Consider the following 16,330-nt stretch of genomic DNA (forward strand, 5'->3'; position numbering starts at 1 on the left):
AACCTTCCAAAGGTCCGAGAGTCCCCCGTGCCACTACAATTGTGCAAGGAGCAGCTTTTTCAGCCTTTTATTTATGTTTGGAGAAGAAATCTTTCCCCCCTTCTTTGTTTGTCTCTCCTTTATTCCTTCACCTAGAGCAAGGAGCGAGGAAAGCCACAGTCAAACCTTAACTCATTCTTGTTCCCGTAAAGCTTTTTTCCCTTTTTTGCTGAGTAATGGTGAATGCATGGAATAAATCCCTGTTCCTGCTGTATTACCTCCCTGGGGGATGTAGCTGGGCTGGGTGTGCAGACCCTGAGTCTCGAGCCAGCCCAGCCTGGCTCCATTCCCCACTGGCACATCCAAATCCCATGGGATCCCAGCCCCGTAATTTGGCACCGGGTCAGCTGGGCCCCCACGCCAGGTGTGTGCAATGCAGCCGAGCCGTTTCCATCCCTGTGCCCCCATGCCCAGTGTGTGTGTGCAGCTGAGCCATTTCCATCCCGGTGCCCTGGCCCCTGTGCCCGGTGTGTGCAATGCAGCCGAGCCGTTTCCATCCCTGCCGGAGGGAAGGGCTCCCCAGCGGAAGCGGGCACCCGTGGGAGCGGCCTGCCCGCGGAGCTGTGAATGGCTCTTTGGCAGCCCGCGGCTCCAGGCATCAACACGGACCCAAGGCACATGATGGTCAGCTGGGCCCTGTCCCCGCAGCCTCCCCGCGGCGCCGTGCCTGCTGTGTCCCATTTAACCGTGCCCTGCTCGATCCCTATCGCGTCCTGTGCCCGCCCCGCTGTACAGCGTCTCCCCTGGGGCCGTGGGAATGGGACCCTCCCAGTGCCAGTGCGTGGGACAGCCTGCATCGGGCCGTGCAGAGGGTCCTGCAGGGGTCCCCGAGGGCATGGATAGCTCAGGGAGTGTGGGTGACCCCCACAGCAGGTGGGACCCCCCAAGACACGAGTCCCACGGGGCACACTGACCCTCTTAGGACACACAGGCCTGCAGGGCACGGGGGACCCCTCAAGCTGTGCAGGCCCCCAGGGTTCAGGGGTCCCCCCCAGCAGACACAGGGCCTCAGGACGCGTGGGGACCCTAAGGTGCACAGTCCCCCAGGGCACAGAGGACCCCGATGGCAGCACCCCCGCACATCGGGATGTGCGTGACCCCAGGGGTGCATGGACTACCCCAGGGCCTTTGAGACCCCTGGGCACACGGTGATCCCGAGCAGTCGGGGTCCCCAGGGCCACCCTGGGGGTGTCTCAGCCCTGGCCTCGGCAGCGGCCCCCTCGCTGCCAGGGTGCCTCCCTCAAGCAGGTGCCCACCCTCCTCGGAGGAGGAGCTGCGGGAGCCGCTTTAAAGTGGGGCAGAGAAAGGGCCCTTTCTTCCCCTGCACCCTGGGCTGGCGGCGTGGGACGCCGGGCAGCGCTGGCACAGAGAGCCGCGCCCGAGGGTCCCGGCGGGCACACGGCACCCCCGGCACGGCCCAGGCCTCCCGTCCCCAATTCCTCGGCATCCCCTGGGCCTCGCCGCCGGGCACCGCGGGAGAACTGGCGGGGCACAACGGGGGCTCGGGGGCTGCGCGGGTGCCGCGGGGGGCCCCGGGGCTGAGGAGGGGCTCATGTCGACGCTGGCCCCCCTGCGTCTGCTGCGCGAGCCCTCGAATGCCAGCGAGGGCAACCACAGCAACGCCACGGTCGGGGCCGGCGGCGGCTGGTGCCAGGGGCTGGACATCCCCAACGAGCTGTTCCTGGCGCTGGGGCTGGTGAGCCTGGTGGAGAACCTGCTGGTGGTGGCCGCCATCCTGAAGAACAGGAACCTGCACTCGCCCACCTACTACTTCATCTGCTGCCTGGCGGTGTCGGACATGCTGGTGAGCATCAGCAACCTGGCGGAGATGCTCTTCATGCTGCTGCTGGAGCACGGGCTGCTGGTGATGCGCCCCAGCATCGTCCGCCACATGGACAGCGTCATCGACACGCTCATCTGCAGCTCCGTGGTCTCGTCCCTCTCCTTCCTGGGGGTCATCGCCGTGGACCGCTACATCACCATCTTCTACGCCCTGCGCTACCACAGCATCATGACCCTGCAGCGTGCCGTGGTCACCATGGCCAGCGTCTGGCTGGCCAGCACCGTCTCCAGCGCCGTCCTGATCGCCTACTACCGCAGCAACACCGTCCTCCTCTGCCTCATCGGCTTCTTCCTCTTCATGCTGGTCCTCATGCTGGTGCTCTACATCCACATGTTCGCCCTGGCCCGCCACCACCTGCACAGCATCTCCAGCCAGCAGAAGCCGCCCACTGCTCATCGTGGCAGCAGCCTGAAGGGCGCCGTCACCCTCACCATCCTCCTGGGCGTCTTCTTCATCTGCTGGGGGCCCTTCTTCTTCCACCTCATCCTCATCGTCACCTGTCCCACCAACCCCTTCTGCACCTGCTTCTTCAGCTACTTCAACCTCTTCCTCATCCTCATTATCTGTAACTCGGTGATTGACCCCCTCATCTACGCCTTCCGGAGCCAGGAGCTCCGGCGGACGCTGAGGGAGGTGGCGACGTGCTCCTGGTAGGCAGCGGGACACGGTACCGGCACGGCCACCCCCACCCTGAAACGGACAGACGGATGGACTGACGGACGGACGGGACGAACCGCGGGGCGCCCGGTCCGGGCGAGGGACTCGCGGTTCCCAATAAAGGCTCTTTGCAGTGACGCTGTGGCTGGCATCGGGCGGCCCCGGCGAGCCCCGAGGGGAGAGGTCCCTCCCGGTCTCGCCGGTCGGTCAAGGGTCACTTGGTCCCGGAGGGAAGCGGGAAGGACCGGCTGGGCGGCGGGAGGCTGACCCTAGGCGGGGGGTGGTCCCGGCCGCCCCCGGACAAAGGGCCCATCACCGTCGCCTTTGTTCTCGGGCCGCGCCCGCCGCCGCCCACCTCGTCACCGGCACCGGCACCGCGCCCGCTCCCGCGGGGTCGACCGCCGACCGGGACCCCCAGGGTGGCCCTCCCGTACCCCGTCCCTACCCCTCCCGTTCCGGGACACTGTTAGGAGGGGTGTCCCCTGTGTGTCCCCCCGCCCCGCCGCCGCCGCCGCCCCGGGATGCTCCCGCCGCCGCCGCCGGGCGGTCCCAGGGTCCCCGCACGGGTCCCGGGGTGTCCCCGCTCCCCTCGGGTGCCGGGAGCGCCCCCCGGGCCGTGCCCCCCGCCCGTGCCGGGTCCCCGTTCCGCCGCGGCGGGGCGTGGCCGTGGGCGGGGCCGGGCGGGGCGTGGCGGGCGGTGCCGGTGCCGCAGGGCTGTTGCGGCGCTGCGGCGGCGGCCGCTGATTGGCTGCGGCCCGCGGTGACGTCAGCGGCCGGCCCGGTGCGGCGGCGGGAGCCTATAAAGGATGCGGCGTTGGCCGCGCCGCCCCCCGCGCTCCCGGTGCCGCTCCGCTCCGGTGCCGCTCCGCTCCCGGCCCCAGCCCGCTCCCGTCCCGTCCCGCTCCGCTCCGGCCCGGCCGCACCATGAGGGAGATCGTCCACATCCAGGCGGGGCAATGCGGCAACCAGATCGGCGCCAAGGTAACGGCGGCGCCGCCCCGCCCGCCGCGGCGGAGCCGGGCGGCGGACAAAGGCAGAGCCGCTCCCCTCCCCCCCCGCCGCCGCACCGGGAGGACAAAGCGCCCCGCCCCCCCCGCGCCCCCCGCCCCCCGCCTTTGTCCGTCAGCACCGCGGACAGCGCCCGCCGGGCCCCGCCCGGGATCCCGGTGCCCCCCGCCCTACCCAGCCCCGCTCGGCGTTTGGGGGTCCCGGTGCCCCCCGCCCTGCTCGGCATTTTGGGTGTTTGGGGCATCCCCGTGTCCCCGCTCCGCCGAGCCCCGTCCCGGGGTTTGAGGAGTCCCGATACCCCCTCCCTGCTCGGCATTTTGGGTGTTTGGGGATCCCGGTGCCCGCCGGGACCTGCCCAGCGGTTTGGGGAGTCCCGGTGCCCCCCGCCTGTCTCTGCCCGGCGATTTCACTGTTTGGGGAGTCCCGGTGCCTCCTGCCCCACCCAGCCCTGCCGAGGGATGGGAGGATCCCGGTGCCCTGTGCCTCGCCCGGGGTTCTGGGGATGTTCCAGCGCCTCCCACCCCGCTGAGCTCCCCGTCCTCCCCAGTTCTGGGAGGTGATCAGCGACGAGCACGGCATCGACCCCAGCGGCAACTACGTGGGGGACTCGGACCTGCAGCTTGAGCGCATCAGCGTCTACTACAATGAGGCCTCTTGTAAGCGACCCCCCCGGGAACACCCCCGGCAGGGCAGCCCGGAACCCCCACCCCGGGCTGGGAGGGGCCCCGGTGTGACCCCACAGTGCAGGAGGAGCTGGGGCTGCTGGGGTGGGCAGGGGGGCAGACAGACAGACAGACCCACCCTTGGAGGTGTGGGGTGGGCGGGCAGGTGCACCCACCCCGTGGGACCGTTTCGTTTGGGGCAGGGGGAAATGGTGAACCCCCAGTTCCACGGGACCCTGCGGTTTGGGAAGGGTCACACACAGCACCTGCACCCAGCCCTCTTGGACCCCGGGAGGGCAGACACGTGCACCCACCCCTCAGACCCTGTCCTGTGGGGGGACAGGGGCCCCCAAATTCATGGCACCCTGTAGTTTGGGTGGGGGCATGACACATGTACCCCCCCCGCGGGACACTGTGCCATGGGAGGGGGACACCACACATGCACCCAGCCCACGGGAACCTGGGGTTTGGGGAGAGAGGGACACCTGTGCTCCCCCTGTAGGATCCTGTGGTGAGGGAGGGACAAAGCACCGACATCCCCCAGCCCACGGGGAACGGGGGCAGACATTGCACCCACCCCATGTGACCCCCATTGTTTGGGGGTAACGAGACAAGCACCACACCAGGAGCCCTGAGATGTGGGGAGGACATGACCTGTGTACCAACCCCGTAGAACCTGCAGGGCGCTGGGAACACCTCTGGGGCGGGATGGGGGGCAGCACAGGTCCCCTCCCATCATGGGGTCTCTCTCAGCTCACAAGTACGTGCCTCGCGCCATCCTGGTGGACCTGGAGCCGGGGACGATGGACAGCGTGCGCTCGGGTGCCTTCGGCCACCTCTTCCGCCCCGACAATTTCATCTTTGGTAGGTCCCCGGGGAGGGAGGGGTGAACCGTCCCCCGGTGTTCCCCCGAGCCCCAGCGCCCTCGGACCCGCCGGGCCGGTCGCCGTCCCCGGGGCTCTGGGCGGGCACACCCCTCCCGCGCCGCGGGGCCCGGCACCGCCGGCTCGCCGCCAAACCTCTGCGGTTCCCGCTTCCCACCCCGCCCCGGCGTCAGATCTGCCGGTGCTGCCGGCGGCAGCGGCTGGGCCAGCCCCGATCCTCTGCCGGTGCCCTCGGGCTGTGGGCGTGGGGGGCCGGCGGCCATCGGAGCCTCTGTTCTCTTCCCAGGGCAGAGCGGTGCCGGCAACAACTGGGCCAAGGGGCACTACACGGAGGGCGCCGAGCTGGTGGACTCGGTGCTGGACGTGGTGCGCAAGGAGTGTGAGAACTGCGACTGCCTGCAGGGCTTCCAGCTGACCCACTCGCTGGGCGGGGGCACCGGCTCGGGCATGGGCACGCTGCTCATCTCCAAGGTGCGCGAGGAGTACCCCGACCGCATCATGAACACCTTCAGCGTGGTGCCGTCCCCCAAGGTGTCGGACACGGTGGTGGAGCCCTACAACGCCACGCTGTCCATCCACCAGCTGGTGGAGAACACAGATGAGACCTACTGCATCGACAACGAGGCGCTCTATGACATCTGCTTCCGCACCCTCAAGCTGGCCACCCCCACCTACGGCGACCTCAACCACCTTGTGTCGGCCACCATGAGCGGCGTCACCACCTCCCTGCGCTTCCCCGGCCAGCTCAACGCCGACCTGCGCAAGCTGGCCGTCAACATGGTGCCCTTCCCGCGGCTGCACTTCTTCATGCCCGGCTTCGCGCCGCTGACGGCGCGGGGCAGCCAGCAGTACCGCGCCCTCACCGTGCCCGAGCTCACCCAGCAGATGTTCGACGCCAAGAACATGATGGCAGCGTGCGACCCCCGCCACGGCCGCTACCTCACCGTGGCCACCGTCTTCCGCGGCCGCATGTCCATGAAGGAGGTGGATGAACAGATGCTGGCCATCCAGAGCAAGAACAGCTCCTACTTTGTTGAGTGGATCCCCAACAACGTCAAGGTGGCCGTGTGCGACATCCCGCCGCGGGGGCTGAAGATGTCCTCCACCTTCATCGGCAACAGCACGGCCATCCAGGAGCTCTTCAAGCGCATCTCGGAGCAGTTCACGGCCATGTTCCGCCGCAAGGCCTTCCTGCACTGGTACACGGGCGAGGGCATGGACGAGATGGAGTTCACCGAGGCCGAGAGCAACATGAACGACCTGGTGTCCGAGTACCAGCAGTACCAGGACGCCACGGCCGAGGAGGAGGGCGAGATGTACGAGGACGACGAGGAGGAGTCGGAGGCGCAGGGCGCCAAGTGACGCCCGCCGCCTCCGGCACTGCCCGCGGCCCCCCGGCTTCGCGCTGCTGCACCCCCGGTGCTGCCCCCCGCCATCCCCTCAGTGTCTCCTGACCCTGGTCCCCCCTGAGCCGGCTCGGCCCCTCGCCCCCCTTCCTACCTCCCCCCTTTTCGTTTTTTACTGGTTTGTGTCTTATTATTTTTTTTTGAATACTTAATAAATTTATTGCTGTCCAGGTAGTACCTGTGTGTGCCTGCTGGGTAGGGGCGATGGGGGACACCCACACCGTTCAGCACCCTCAGCCATTCCCAGGCAGAGGAGGCGTTTGGGAAGCCCCCATACAGTGCCCCCCACCCTTCTGCCCCTCAGGTCCAGCTGCCCCAGGCAGGCTGTGCCTTTGTCCCCACTGTCACCCTTCTCCATGCTGGGGGGGTGTGGCCCTGTGCCAGGACACAGTTGGCCCTTTGTTCCCCAATCTGAGGTGGTAGCACAGACCTCGGGGACCCCAGGGTGTTTCCCCAGAGCTCAGTGTGTGCCCAGTTGTGGAGCACTCAGGACACTCCTGGCTCTGAGCCCCCGGCTTTGGAGGCCATTGGCCAGAAGGGCTGTGGGCTATAGGAACAGGGGCTGTGGGGATGGGGACAGTGGGAACGGAGGCTGTAGGGGTGGGGTCTGTAGGGGTGGAGACAGTGGGGATGGAGGCTGTGGGTTGTGTGGATGGGGGCTGTAGGGACAAGGTATGGTAGGGCTGGGGGTTCTGAGGCTGTCGTGGTGGGGACGGTGCAGATGGCAGCAGTGGGGCTGTCGCGGTAGGGACAGTGCAGATGTCGCGGTGGGGACGGTGCGGGTGGCAGCAGTGGGGACAGTGGGGCTGGCTGTCGCGGTGGGGATGGCAGCAGTGGGGCTGTCGCGCTGGGGACAGTGGGGCTGTCGCGGTGGGGACGGTGCAGATGTCGCGGTGGGGACGGTGCAGATGTCGCGGTGGGGACGGTGCGGCTGTCGCGGAGCGGCCCCGCCCGGGCGCGGCGGGTGCAGTGCGGTCTGCCGGCCGACAGGGGGCGACAGCACGCAGGACGAGAGGGGCGGAGCCTTCTGGGGCGGGGCCTCGCAGGAGGCGGGGCCATATAGGGGGCGGGGCCTGTCGGGCGCGTCGGCGCGCGCGGTGAGCGGGGCGGGGGCGCTGCCCCCTGGCGGGCGCGGGAGGGGCCGCGGGGACGGGAGGGGACGGGAGGGGACAGCGGGGGACAGCGGGGGACAGCCGGGGACAGCGGGGGACAGCGGGGCCCTCCGGGGGCCGCGATGCGTGGACGGTGCCGGTACGTGGTGACCGCGGGCCGAAGCGGGCGGTGCCGGCGAGGCAGGGCGGGGGCACGGGCGTGGGAGGCGGAGAGACGCGTCTGTCCGCGGGGACGGACACGGGGACAGGGGCGGGAGCGGAGACGGGGTATGGTGCCAGCAACGACGTGTCGGGGACGGGGACGGTGCTGGGGTGGCGGTGCTTGTGACAGGATGCCGGTGCCGGTGTGTCAGTTCCGGTGTGTCGGTGTCAGTGCCGGTGTGTCGGTGCCGGTGTGTCGGTGTTTGTGGCAGTGCTGGGGTTTCTGTGGCCGTATCAGGGTGTCGGTGGCAGTGAGGAGGCGTCGGTACCAGTGCCGGTGCCCGTGCCGGGGTTTCAGCGCTGCTGTTGGGGTGCCGGTGCCAGGGCTGGTACCCCCGGTGGGTGTACCGGGGTGTTGCTGCTCCTGGGGAGGTGCCGGTGCTGAGGTGGCAGTGCCATGACAGGGTGTTGGTGACAGTGCCGGTGCTGCTGAGGTGCTACTGGTGCCTGGCATGGGGTGACTGCTGGTGCCAGGGTGTGGGTGCTGGTGATGCCGTGCAAGTGCCTGTCACGGGGTAGTGGTGATGGCATTCGGGGTGCTGATGGCAGTTGGGGTGCTGGTGCCAGTGCCAGTGCCGGGCTGTGGATGCCAGGGTGCCGGTGCCGGGCTGTGGATGCCAGGGTGCCCGTGCCAGGCTGTAGATGCCAGGGTGCCCGTGCCGGTGCCGCTGCCCGTGCTGGGCTGACCGAGGCCGTGTCCCCCGGCAGCAGGACGGTGGCGATGGCGTCGGACGAGCGGCTGGCCCGGTTCCGCCAGGCGCACCTGAACCCGTTCAACAAGAGCCCCGAGCAGGCGGAGCGGCCCGAGGGGGAGCCCCCCGCCCCAGGTGGGTGCCGCTTCCCCCCCGCCCCTCCCCGTCCCGCACGGGGGGCGCAGCCGGGCCCAGCCCCTGCTCGGGGGTGCGTTCAGCCCCCCATGAGCCCCCCCCTCCCCCTTTGCAGCCCAGCAGCCGGACCCCCCCCCGGGGGACCCCGAGGGCGCCCTGGACCTGGGGCTGGCCGAGGACCACTTCTCGCGGCCCGTGGTGAGTGCGGCGGGCGCCGTGGGGCGGGGGGCGCACGGGGGGCTCGGCTGACCCTCCTCTTGCCCTCGGGGTGCCGGCAGGGGCTGATCCTGGCGTCGGACGTGCCGCAGCTGCGCCGCGCCATCGAGGAGTGCAAGCGGGTGATCCTGGCGCTGCCCGAGCACTCGGAGCGCCAGAAGGACGCCGTGGTGCGCCTCATCCACCTCCGCCTCAAGCTGCAGGAGCTCAAGGTGGGGCTGGGGCTCTGTGCTGGGGCTCCGTGCCCGCACCCAGCCCTGGAGGGTTGGGGCGTCCTGCGGTGGTGGGAGCTGTCCCCACCGATGGCAGGGAAGGGATGGTGGAAGGGGTGACCCTTAAGGTCCGGCCCAAGCCATTCCGTGATTCTTTAGTTCCCTGACCCCTTTTCCCCCTGCAGGACCCTGGTGAGGATGAGCCCAACATCCGCGTGGTCCTGGAGCACCGATTCTACAAGGAGAAGAGCAAGAGCGTCAAGCAGATGTGTGACAAGTGCAGCACCATCATCTGGGGGCTCATCCAGACCTGGTACACCTGCACAGGTGCGTCTGGGACACCCCGCCCGTCCCCGCTTGCCCCCGCCCGCGCTGACGGCCGGCCGTGCCCCCAGGCTGCTACTACCGCTGCCACAGCAAGTGCCTGCCGCTGGTGAGCCGGCCGTGCGTGCGGGCCCAGGTCAGCCACCAGGCGGAGTACCAGCTCAGCATCTGCCCCGAGAGCGGCCTGGACAGCCAGGACTACCGCTGTGCCGAGTGCCGGGCGCCCATCTCCCTCCGTGAGCCCCTGCTGCCCGGGGGATGGGGAGCTGGGGGAGATGGGGGGAGCTGGGGGAGATGGGGGGAGATGGGGGACATGGGGGCAGCTGGGGGGACAGAGGGAGATGGGGGGGCTGGGGGAAGTGGGAGGATCTGGGGGAGCTGGGGGGGCTGGGGGAGATGGGGGATCTGGGGGAACTGGGGGAGCTGGGGGGCTGGGGCGGCTGTGGGTAATGGGGCTTGAGGAAAGCAAGGCTGGGGGAGCTGGGGAGTTGTGTTAGCTGGGGGCTCAGTGGGGCTGGGATGAGCTGAGAGCTCTGTGGGGTTGGGGCTGTAGGGCTGGGGGGTTCACGAAGCTCTGTGGGACTGAGGGTTGTGAGGATGAGGGGGCTGGGAGGGCTCTGTGGGGCTGGGGGAGCCCAGAGTGAGGGGCTGTGGGCTGGGAGGTGTGTGGGGCTGGCAGGAGCTGACTGTGGGCTCTGGGGGTGATGGGGGTCTGGGGAAGGTGACACCGGGGCCCTGCCGTGTCCCCGGGGGTTGCTGGGCGTGCTGGGGGCACGCACAGGGTGCGGGGGACGCAGAGGGCAGGGCGGCGGCGGTGCCAGCCCCGTGCCAGCCCTGTGCCACCGCAGGGGGGGTGCCCAGCGAGGCCCGGCAGTGCGACTACACCGGGCTCTACTACTGCTCCAGCTGCCACTGGAACGACCTGGCCGTGGTGCCCGCCCGGGCCATCCACAACTGGGACTTCGAGCCCCGCAAGGTGGGCTGGGGACACCTGGGTGTCACAGAGACCCCTGGGACAGAGCCCCTGAGTGGAGGCCACCGGGGGGCGTGTCCTTGTTTGTGGGGGTCCCTGGGAGGTGCCTCGGTGGGTACAGGTGGCTTGGGAGCTGTGTGCTTTGTCAGGGGGTCCCTGGGGGTATCTCCATTGGTTAGAGGTCACTTGGGGGATCCCATCCCTGATCTTGCATGTCTCTGGGGACCGTGGCCTTGTGTAGATGTCACGTGGGAGACCACAGCCCTGGTCATGGGGGCAGGGGGTCCGTGGGTGGTGGCACAGGGCTGGCAGGTGCTGAGGCGGCCCTGGCGGTGCTGGCAGGTGTCACGGTGCAGCATGAGGTACCTGGCACTGATGGTGTCACGGCCGGTGCTGAAGCTGAGGGAGATCAACCCACTGCTCTTCAACTACGTGGAGGAGCTGGTGGAGATCCGGGTGAGTGCTGGGGCTGGGGAGGGCACCCCAAGGGCAGGGGACACCGCAGGGGCCTGTGCAGCGAGCAGGAGGTGGGGGGACCCCAGGGGCACCCCACAGAGAGGAAGCAAGGTGGGGTGGGGGGTACGGCCCAGAGGGTGCTCAGACCATAACAGGGATGAACTTCACCCAGTCTGGTCTTTTTCTTGTCATGCTCCATTAACAACCCTGTCCCCATCCTGCCCCTGCCACTGCTGTTTGTCCTGTCCTTGGGAATCCTGCCCCACACCCATTCCTGTCCCCATTGCCACCCCTCCCACTGTGTCCCCTGCAGAAGCTGCGCCAGGACATCCTGCTGATGAAGCCCTACTTCATCACCTGCAAGGAGGCCATGGAGGCACGGCTGCTGCTGCAGGTCAGGCGGGAACCAGGGCCAGGCGTGGCAGTGGTGGTCACACTGTGGTGGCAGTCACACAGCAGTGATGGTCACACACTGATTGTGGGCGCACAGTGATGGCAGTCACACCTTGGTGGCGGTTACACCTTGGTGGCGGTCACACGACAGTGATGGTCACACCTTGGTGGCAGTCACAGCGCCCCTTTTCCCCCCAGCTGCAGGACCGGCAGCACTTTGTGGAGAACGACGAGATGTACTCGCTGCAGGACCTGATCGACATCGAGGCCGGGCGCCTGGGCTGCTCCCTCACCGAGATCCACACGCTCTTTGCCAAGCACATCAAGCTGGACTGCGAGGTGAGCCCGTGCTGGGGGGCAGAGCTGTGGGGACACCCCCGCGGGGCTAGGGGAGGGCTGGCAGGGTCACGCTGTCACCTGCTCCCCAGCGGTGCCAGGCCAAGGGCTTTGTCTGCGAGCTGTGCCGCGAGGGCGACGTGCTCTTCCCCTTCGACAGCCACACCTCGGTCTGCGCCGACTGCTCCGCCGTCTTCCACAGGTACCGTGGCACTCTGGGGCGGGCTGTGGGGCCCTGGGGGTGGCAGGGGGTGACCCAGCACCGTTCCCCCCTCTGCAGGGACTGCTACTATGACAACTCCACCACGTGTCCCCGCTGCGCCCGGCTGAGCCTGCGGAAGCAATCCCTGTTCCAGGACTCCGGCACGGAGGGGGAGCCCTGAGGGGGTCTGCCCCCACTGTGGGGTCTCAGCCCCGAGGCTGCCCCCACCCCACCCAGCACAGGGCCCTGGGATGGACACGATCAGCCCAGCAGTGGTTTGGGGACTGGGGTGGGGCTGGCTCTGGGATCCCGTGCTCATGGACGTGGCAGCGCTGCCGGGAGCGAATCTCTGCTGGAGCCCAGCCCTTCCCGGGAGCACCGAGAGCCTCACCGGAGGGGCAGGATGGGGTTAACCGGGATCCGGTAAAGGCTCCACAGCGGCTCCTGCCGCCCCTGCCCGGGGCCGGGCTGCGGGCAGGGCTGGGGCTGCTGTGCTGTCCTGCAGTGGCAGGCGCTGGCAGGAGGGCTCAGCCCTGGCACCGCGGTGGGACCGAGTCCCTCCCACACACAATACCGGACTCTGGTCCCTCCCCACGGCACCACCGTTACCGGGCCGAGCCCCGGGGGATGCTGCGGGATCTTCCGGGGCTGGACCGGGCGCGGTGCGGAGCCGCTGCCTCCCCTTCTCCCGGTGTTTCTGTAGCATTAAGGAGCCTCTTTGCGCAACCCAGCACTCGTGTCCCTGCTTCGGGCGGCGAGAGGGCACCGGGGGCACGGGCAGGAGGTGCCAAGCCCGGGGGTGGCAGCCCGGGAGCTCCGGCAGCCCCGGGCCGGTCCGCGGGGCGGAATTGCGCTGCTCGGGATGTGCCGCAGCCACCGCCGGTCTCCCGCCCATCGAGAGTGGCCGCTGCCCCGGTACCCGGTAGGGCCGGGCACCCCCTCCCCGCTGCTCCCGCGCCGTTCCGTGCCCCCAGCTCCTCCCGCTCCCCCAGCGGCGGCGCAGACGGGCAGAGGCCGGCGGTGGGTCGGTCGGTCGGTCGGTTTTACGGATCACAGCACTGCTACATCAGAACCGGGCGGGCACCGGCACCGGCCGCGCTCCGTCGGGCCGCGCCGAGCCGTGCGACCCGTCCCGTGCCGCCCCCTCCGCCGCTCCCGGTGACCGAGGCCGTGCCGCTCCCGGGGGCCGGCGGGACCGGCCCGGTTTCCCCCCGGGGCCACCGGCCGAGGGCAGTCCGGTACGTCCCCGCCGCGGCGCCGGGGCCGCCTGTGCCCTCCGGGCGGGCTAACGGGAGTCCTGCGCCCGGGGCCGGGCTCCGTCGGTACCGACGGGACCGGCAGCGGCGCGTCCCGGTGTCCCCGGCGGGTCTGTCCCTACGGCTCCCGCGGGCGCTCGGCGGGCAGGAAGGCGTCCGGCGGTCCCGGCGGTCCCGGCGGTCCCGGCGGCAGCTCGGGGTCACTCAGGTGCTTCTTGTCCCGGCCCTGCTCCCGCGCGCGGGTCCAGGAGGGCGAGCGCAGGTACCCGGCCCGCGGCGGCGGCGGCGGCTGCAGCCCTGCGGGACGCACGGCCGGGTGCGCGGTCAGCGGCGCCCCGGGGCGGGCGGACACGCCGGGAGCGGCGGCCCCGGAGCCCCGCTCACCGCCGGGCGTCTCTCCGGCCGCGTTCTCCTCGTCGGAGTCGGCGAAGACCTCGGCCAGCTCCTGGTCCGACATGTCGGTCAGCTCGGTCAGGTCCAGCAGGTCGAAGTGCACCTCCAGCGAGGACACGCTGCTCAGCGGCTCTGCGGGCACGGGGCACGGCTGGGCACCCACCGCCGTGCCCGCCGGGGAGCCGGGGGTGGCTGCTCGGGGCCCAGGGAGCTGGGGGTGCGAGGGGCTGGGAGCTAGCTGGGGACCCTAGGGGGGATCCTAGGGGACCCCAGGGACAGGAAGGAGACCCCAGGGGATGACAGAACACTGGGGACAATCGGGACGCCCCGAGGGCTGGCAGAGGACTCGGGGACAGACAGGCAGGACACCCCGGAGCAGACCCGAGGTGCTGGGGACGGGCAGGTGACGCTGTGGGCGGGCAGACGTGGCAGGGACAAAGCAGGGGTGGCGGGAGCTGGCAGGGAGCGCGGCTCGGGGCCTCACTCACGTCGGCGCTCGGTGACCTGCAGCAGGCCGGCGCTGGGGATGGGGATGCCCCCCTGCTCCTCCGCGGGCACTCGGGGGGGCTCCTGGGCCGGGCCGTGCGTGGGGGTCCCTGCGGGGCGCTCCGGGACCAGCGGCTCCTTGCCAAGCTCTGCCACATCGGCACCCTCTGCCTCAGCGAGGGCAGCTCCCCTCGGGGTGCCCGGCTCAGGGCCGGGCACAGCAGGACCCCGGGAGGAGCGGGCACGGGCAGCGCTGCCCGAGCCCCTCGTGTCGGGGCTGGCAGCCCCAAGCCCCCGCCCCCAGCCCCTTTGTGTCGGGAGACAAAGCGCGGCTGTGCCGGGCCCGGACAAGGGCGGATTGTGCTGGGACTGTCCCCGCGGGGAGCGCAGGGACACGGCGGCCGCGGCACGGCCCGGCCCGGGGCACACGGTGCTGGAGCAGCCCGCGGCTGTGGCACGCGGCGGGGGCACAGCCGTGCCTCGGGGCCGAGCGGGCACCGGGGAGGCTCTGTGTGCCCAGGGGGGGAACACTGCACCCTGTCCCCGAGGTCAGTGCACCCCGTGCCACCACCGAACCGTGCCAGCACTGAGTTACCGGGTGGCACGGCTCAGGGATGGCATCGCCTCCCTCCCGCCGGGACGGTGACAGCAGGGCAGGGACAGAGACCTCCAACCCACGGGGGAAGGGGAGTTCCTGCTGCGCGGAGCTGCAGGACATGGGCAGGACAGCATGGGACAGCAGCGGGCCGGGAAAAGGGCTCCTCATCCCGGGAAATCGCTCCTCATCCCGCTCCAGAGCAGGGCAGGGCAGAGCGGATCCCCCCGCGCTCCCGCCCGCTCCCGCCGCCCGCCCAGCCCGGTGGGTGACACCGTGCCGTGTCACCGTGCCGTGTCACCGTGAGGAGCGCGGGCCCCTGCCCGCACCGCGCCCGCACCCACCGGGGCGCTGCTCCCGGCTGCAGAACTCCCCTCTGGCCTCCGCCTGCATGGTCCCGCCGTGCCACCGGCCGTGTCACCGGCAGTGTCACCGGGGCTCACCGGCTGCCTGGCGGGAGCGGGCCCGGGTCAGGGATCGCTCCCTCCCGCACGCCGTGCGCTGCTGACTCACGGCAACCGCAGAGCCGGGCGGCCGCCGGTACCGGCACCCCGCGGCACCGGGCACCCCGCGGCACCCGCAGCCCGCCCCGGGGGCACCGTCCCCCCCCGGGCCCGGTGTCCCGCCGCTGCCCCGGTGCCACGGCCGGGGCTGCCCCGTGCGGGCTGTACGGCCCGGTCCTGTGCGGGCCACACCGGGAGGGACGGGCGGGCAGGGCAGCCCCGGCACCGCCTCTGCCGCCAGGTGCAGCCCCCCAGAACTGCGGCCCCCTCGGCACCGGCACCGGCACCGGCACCTCCCCGTCCCCGAGCCCCCCGCACACCGGCACTGCCACGGCCGTGCGGGGTGGCTGCAGGTACCCCCTGCTCCCCTGGGCACCCCAGAGTTCTGTGAGCACGTCCCGCGAGCCCCCACCGCCCCTGTGCACCCCGGGCACCCCAGTGTGCCCCCACATTCCCGGGGCACCCGCTGCAAGCCCAGGTGCCCGGTGCGCTCCCCTGCTCCGTGTGACCACCCGGCTCCGTGTGACCCCGCTGCCTCCCCTTGTCACCGCCCTGCACCCCCCGTCCTGCGAGCACCCCCTGCCCCCCAAACCCCCGGGGCACCCCGGGGCTCCCTCAGCGCCCCGAACACCCCCGCGTCCCCCCACGTTCCCTGGGTGCCCCACCGCTTTGTCCCTCCGTCCTCGGCTGCCCCGGCACGGACCCCCCCGGTTCCCGGTTCCCGCCCCCCAATCCCTCCCCGGCAGCCGGGCCCCCCCTGCCCGGCCCCTTTGCCCCCTTTGCCCCCCAGCGCAGCCCCCGCAGCTCCTCCCGCCGCACCCCCGCCCTACATCTCCGTGCGCGCCCCGCGGGGCCCGGCCCGGTTCCACGGCGATGGGCGTGCCGGTCCCACCGAGCCTCCCCGCTCCGCGCCCGCCCTCACCTCCGGTGCCGGCCGCTGCCGGGGCCGCCATGCGCCGGGCTCGGGGCTGATGCCGGGGCCGGTGCCGGTGCCGGGCCGGTGCTGGGCGGGCCCGGTGCCAGCCCGCAGCCCGCACGGTCCTGCCCGCCGCGGCGGGGGCGGGGACACCGGGGGCGGGGACACCGGGATGGGCGGGGCCGAGGGGCGGGAGCACCGGCGGGACAAGAGAGGGCGCGGAGGGGACCGGGAGGAGCGGGGGAGCTCGGGGACCGGGGGTGCAGCGGGGAGCTGCAGCTGTGGGGACAGCCCCGGTACAGCGGTGGGCGCGGGGGTCGGGGAGCCTGGGCCGGGCACAGCGGGACCCCCGGGCTTGTCCCCCCCGTCCTGCCCGAACTCCCCGGTTCCCCGGTCCCCAGGTTCCCTCACACGGCCCCCCGGCGCCCCC

At 71.0% G+C, this 16,330-nt stretch overlaps 4 protein-coding genes across 5 annotated transcripts; 2 read left to right on the forward strand and 2 right to left on the reverse strand.

Annotated features, from left to right (window-relative positions):
• The first annotated feature begins 1,591 nt into the window (after positions 1 to 1,591).
• Positions 1,592 to 6,653, forward strand: TUBB3 (tubulin beta 3 class III). Its single transcript, XM_058813358.1, has 5 exons — positions 1,592 to 2,532; positions 3,310 to 3,520; positions 4,095 to 4,203; positions 4,963 to 5,073; positions 5,380 to 6,653. The coding sequence occupies exons 1-5, from the start codon at positions 1,592 to 1,594 to the stop codon at positions 6,453 to 6,455; spliced, it is 2,448 nt and encodes an 815-aa protein (XP_058669341.1). The 3' UTR covers positions 6,456 to 6,653.
• Positions 6,654 to 7,046: 393 nt separating this feature from the next.
• On the reverse strand, positions 7,047 to 8,266 carry LOC131563354 (uncharacterized). Its single transcript, XM_058813359.1, has 3 exons — positions 7,988 to 8,266; positions 7,755 to 7,932; positions 7,047 to 7,621 (listed from the first exon to the last, which is right to left on the reverse strand). The coding sequence occupies exons 1-3, from the start codon at positions 8,264 to 8,266 to the stop codon at positions 7,047 to 7,049; spliced, it is 1,032 nt and encodes a 343-aa protein (XP_058669342.1).
• A 267-nt stretch (positions 8,267 to 8,533) lies between these two features.
• On the forward strand, positions 8,534 to 12,438 carry DEF8 (differentially expressed in FDCP 8 homolog). Of its 2 annotated transcripts, XM_058813542.1 has the most exons (11): positions 8,534 to 8,639; positions 8,755 to 8,837; positions 8,918 to 9,067; positions 9,253 to 9,394; positions 9,463 to 9,627; positions 10,240 to 10,367; positions 10,707 to 10,820; positions 11,134 to 11,214; positions 11,412 to 11,552; positions 11,642 to 11,751; positions 11,830 to 12,438. In XM_058813542.1, exons 1-11 carry the CDS (start codon positions 8,534 to 8,536, stop codon positions 11,930 to 11,932), a joined length of 1,323 nt encoding a protein of 440 aa, XP_058669525.1. In that variant the 3' UTR covers positions 11,933 to 12,438. The 2 variants fall into 2 exon arrangements, with proteins under 2 accessions (XP_058669525.1, XP_058669524.1); XM_058813541.1 differs by having other exon boundaries at positions 11,642 to 12,438.
• Positions 12,439 to 12,886: 448 nt separating this feature from the next.
• On the reverse strand, positions 12,887 to 14,908 carry DBNDD1 (dysbindin domain containing 1). Its single transcript, XM_058813543.1, has 4 exons — positions 14,826 to 14,908; positions 13,889 to 14,035; positions 13,392 to 13,532; positions 12,887 to 13,304 (listed from the first exon to the last, which is right to left on the reverse strand). Exons 1-4 carry the CDS (start codon positions 14,872 to 14,874, stop codon positions 13,126 to 13,128), a joined length of 516 nt encoding a protein of 171 aa, XP_058669526.1. The 5' UTR covers positions 14,875 to 14,908; the 3' UTR covers positions 12,887 to 13,125.
• Between the last annotated feature and the right edge of the window lie 1,422 nt (positions 14,909 to 16,330).

This window comes from Ammospiza caudacuta, chromosome 13 (genome assembly GCF_027887145.1).
Source record: "Ammospiza caudacuta isolate bAmmCau1 chromosome 13, bAmmCau1.pri, whole genome shotgun sequence".
Lineage (NCBI taxonomy): Eukaryota > Metazoa > Chordata > Aves > Passeriformes > Passerellidae > Ammospiza > Ammospiza caudacuta.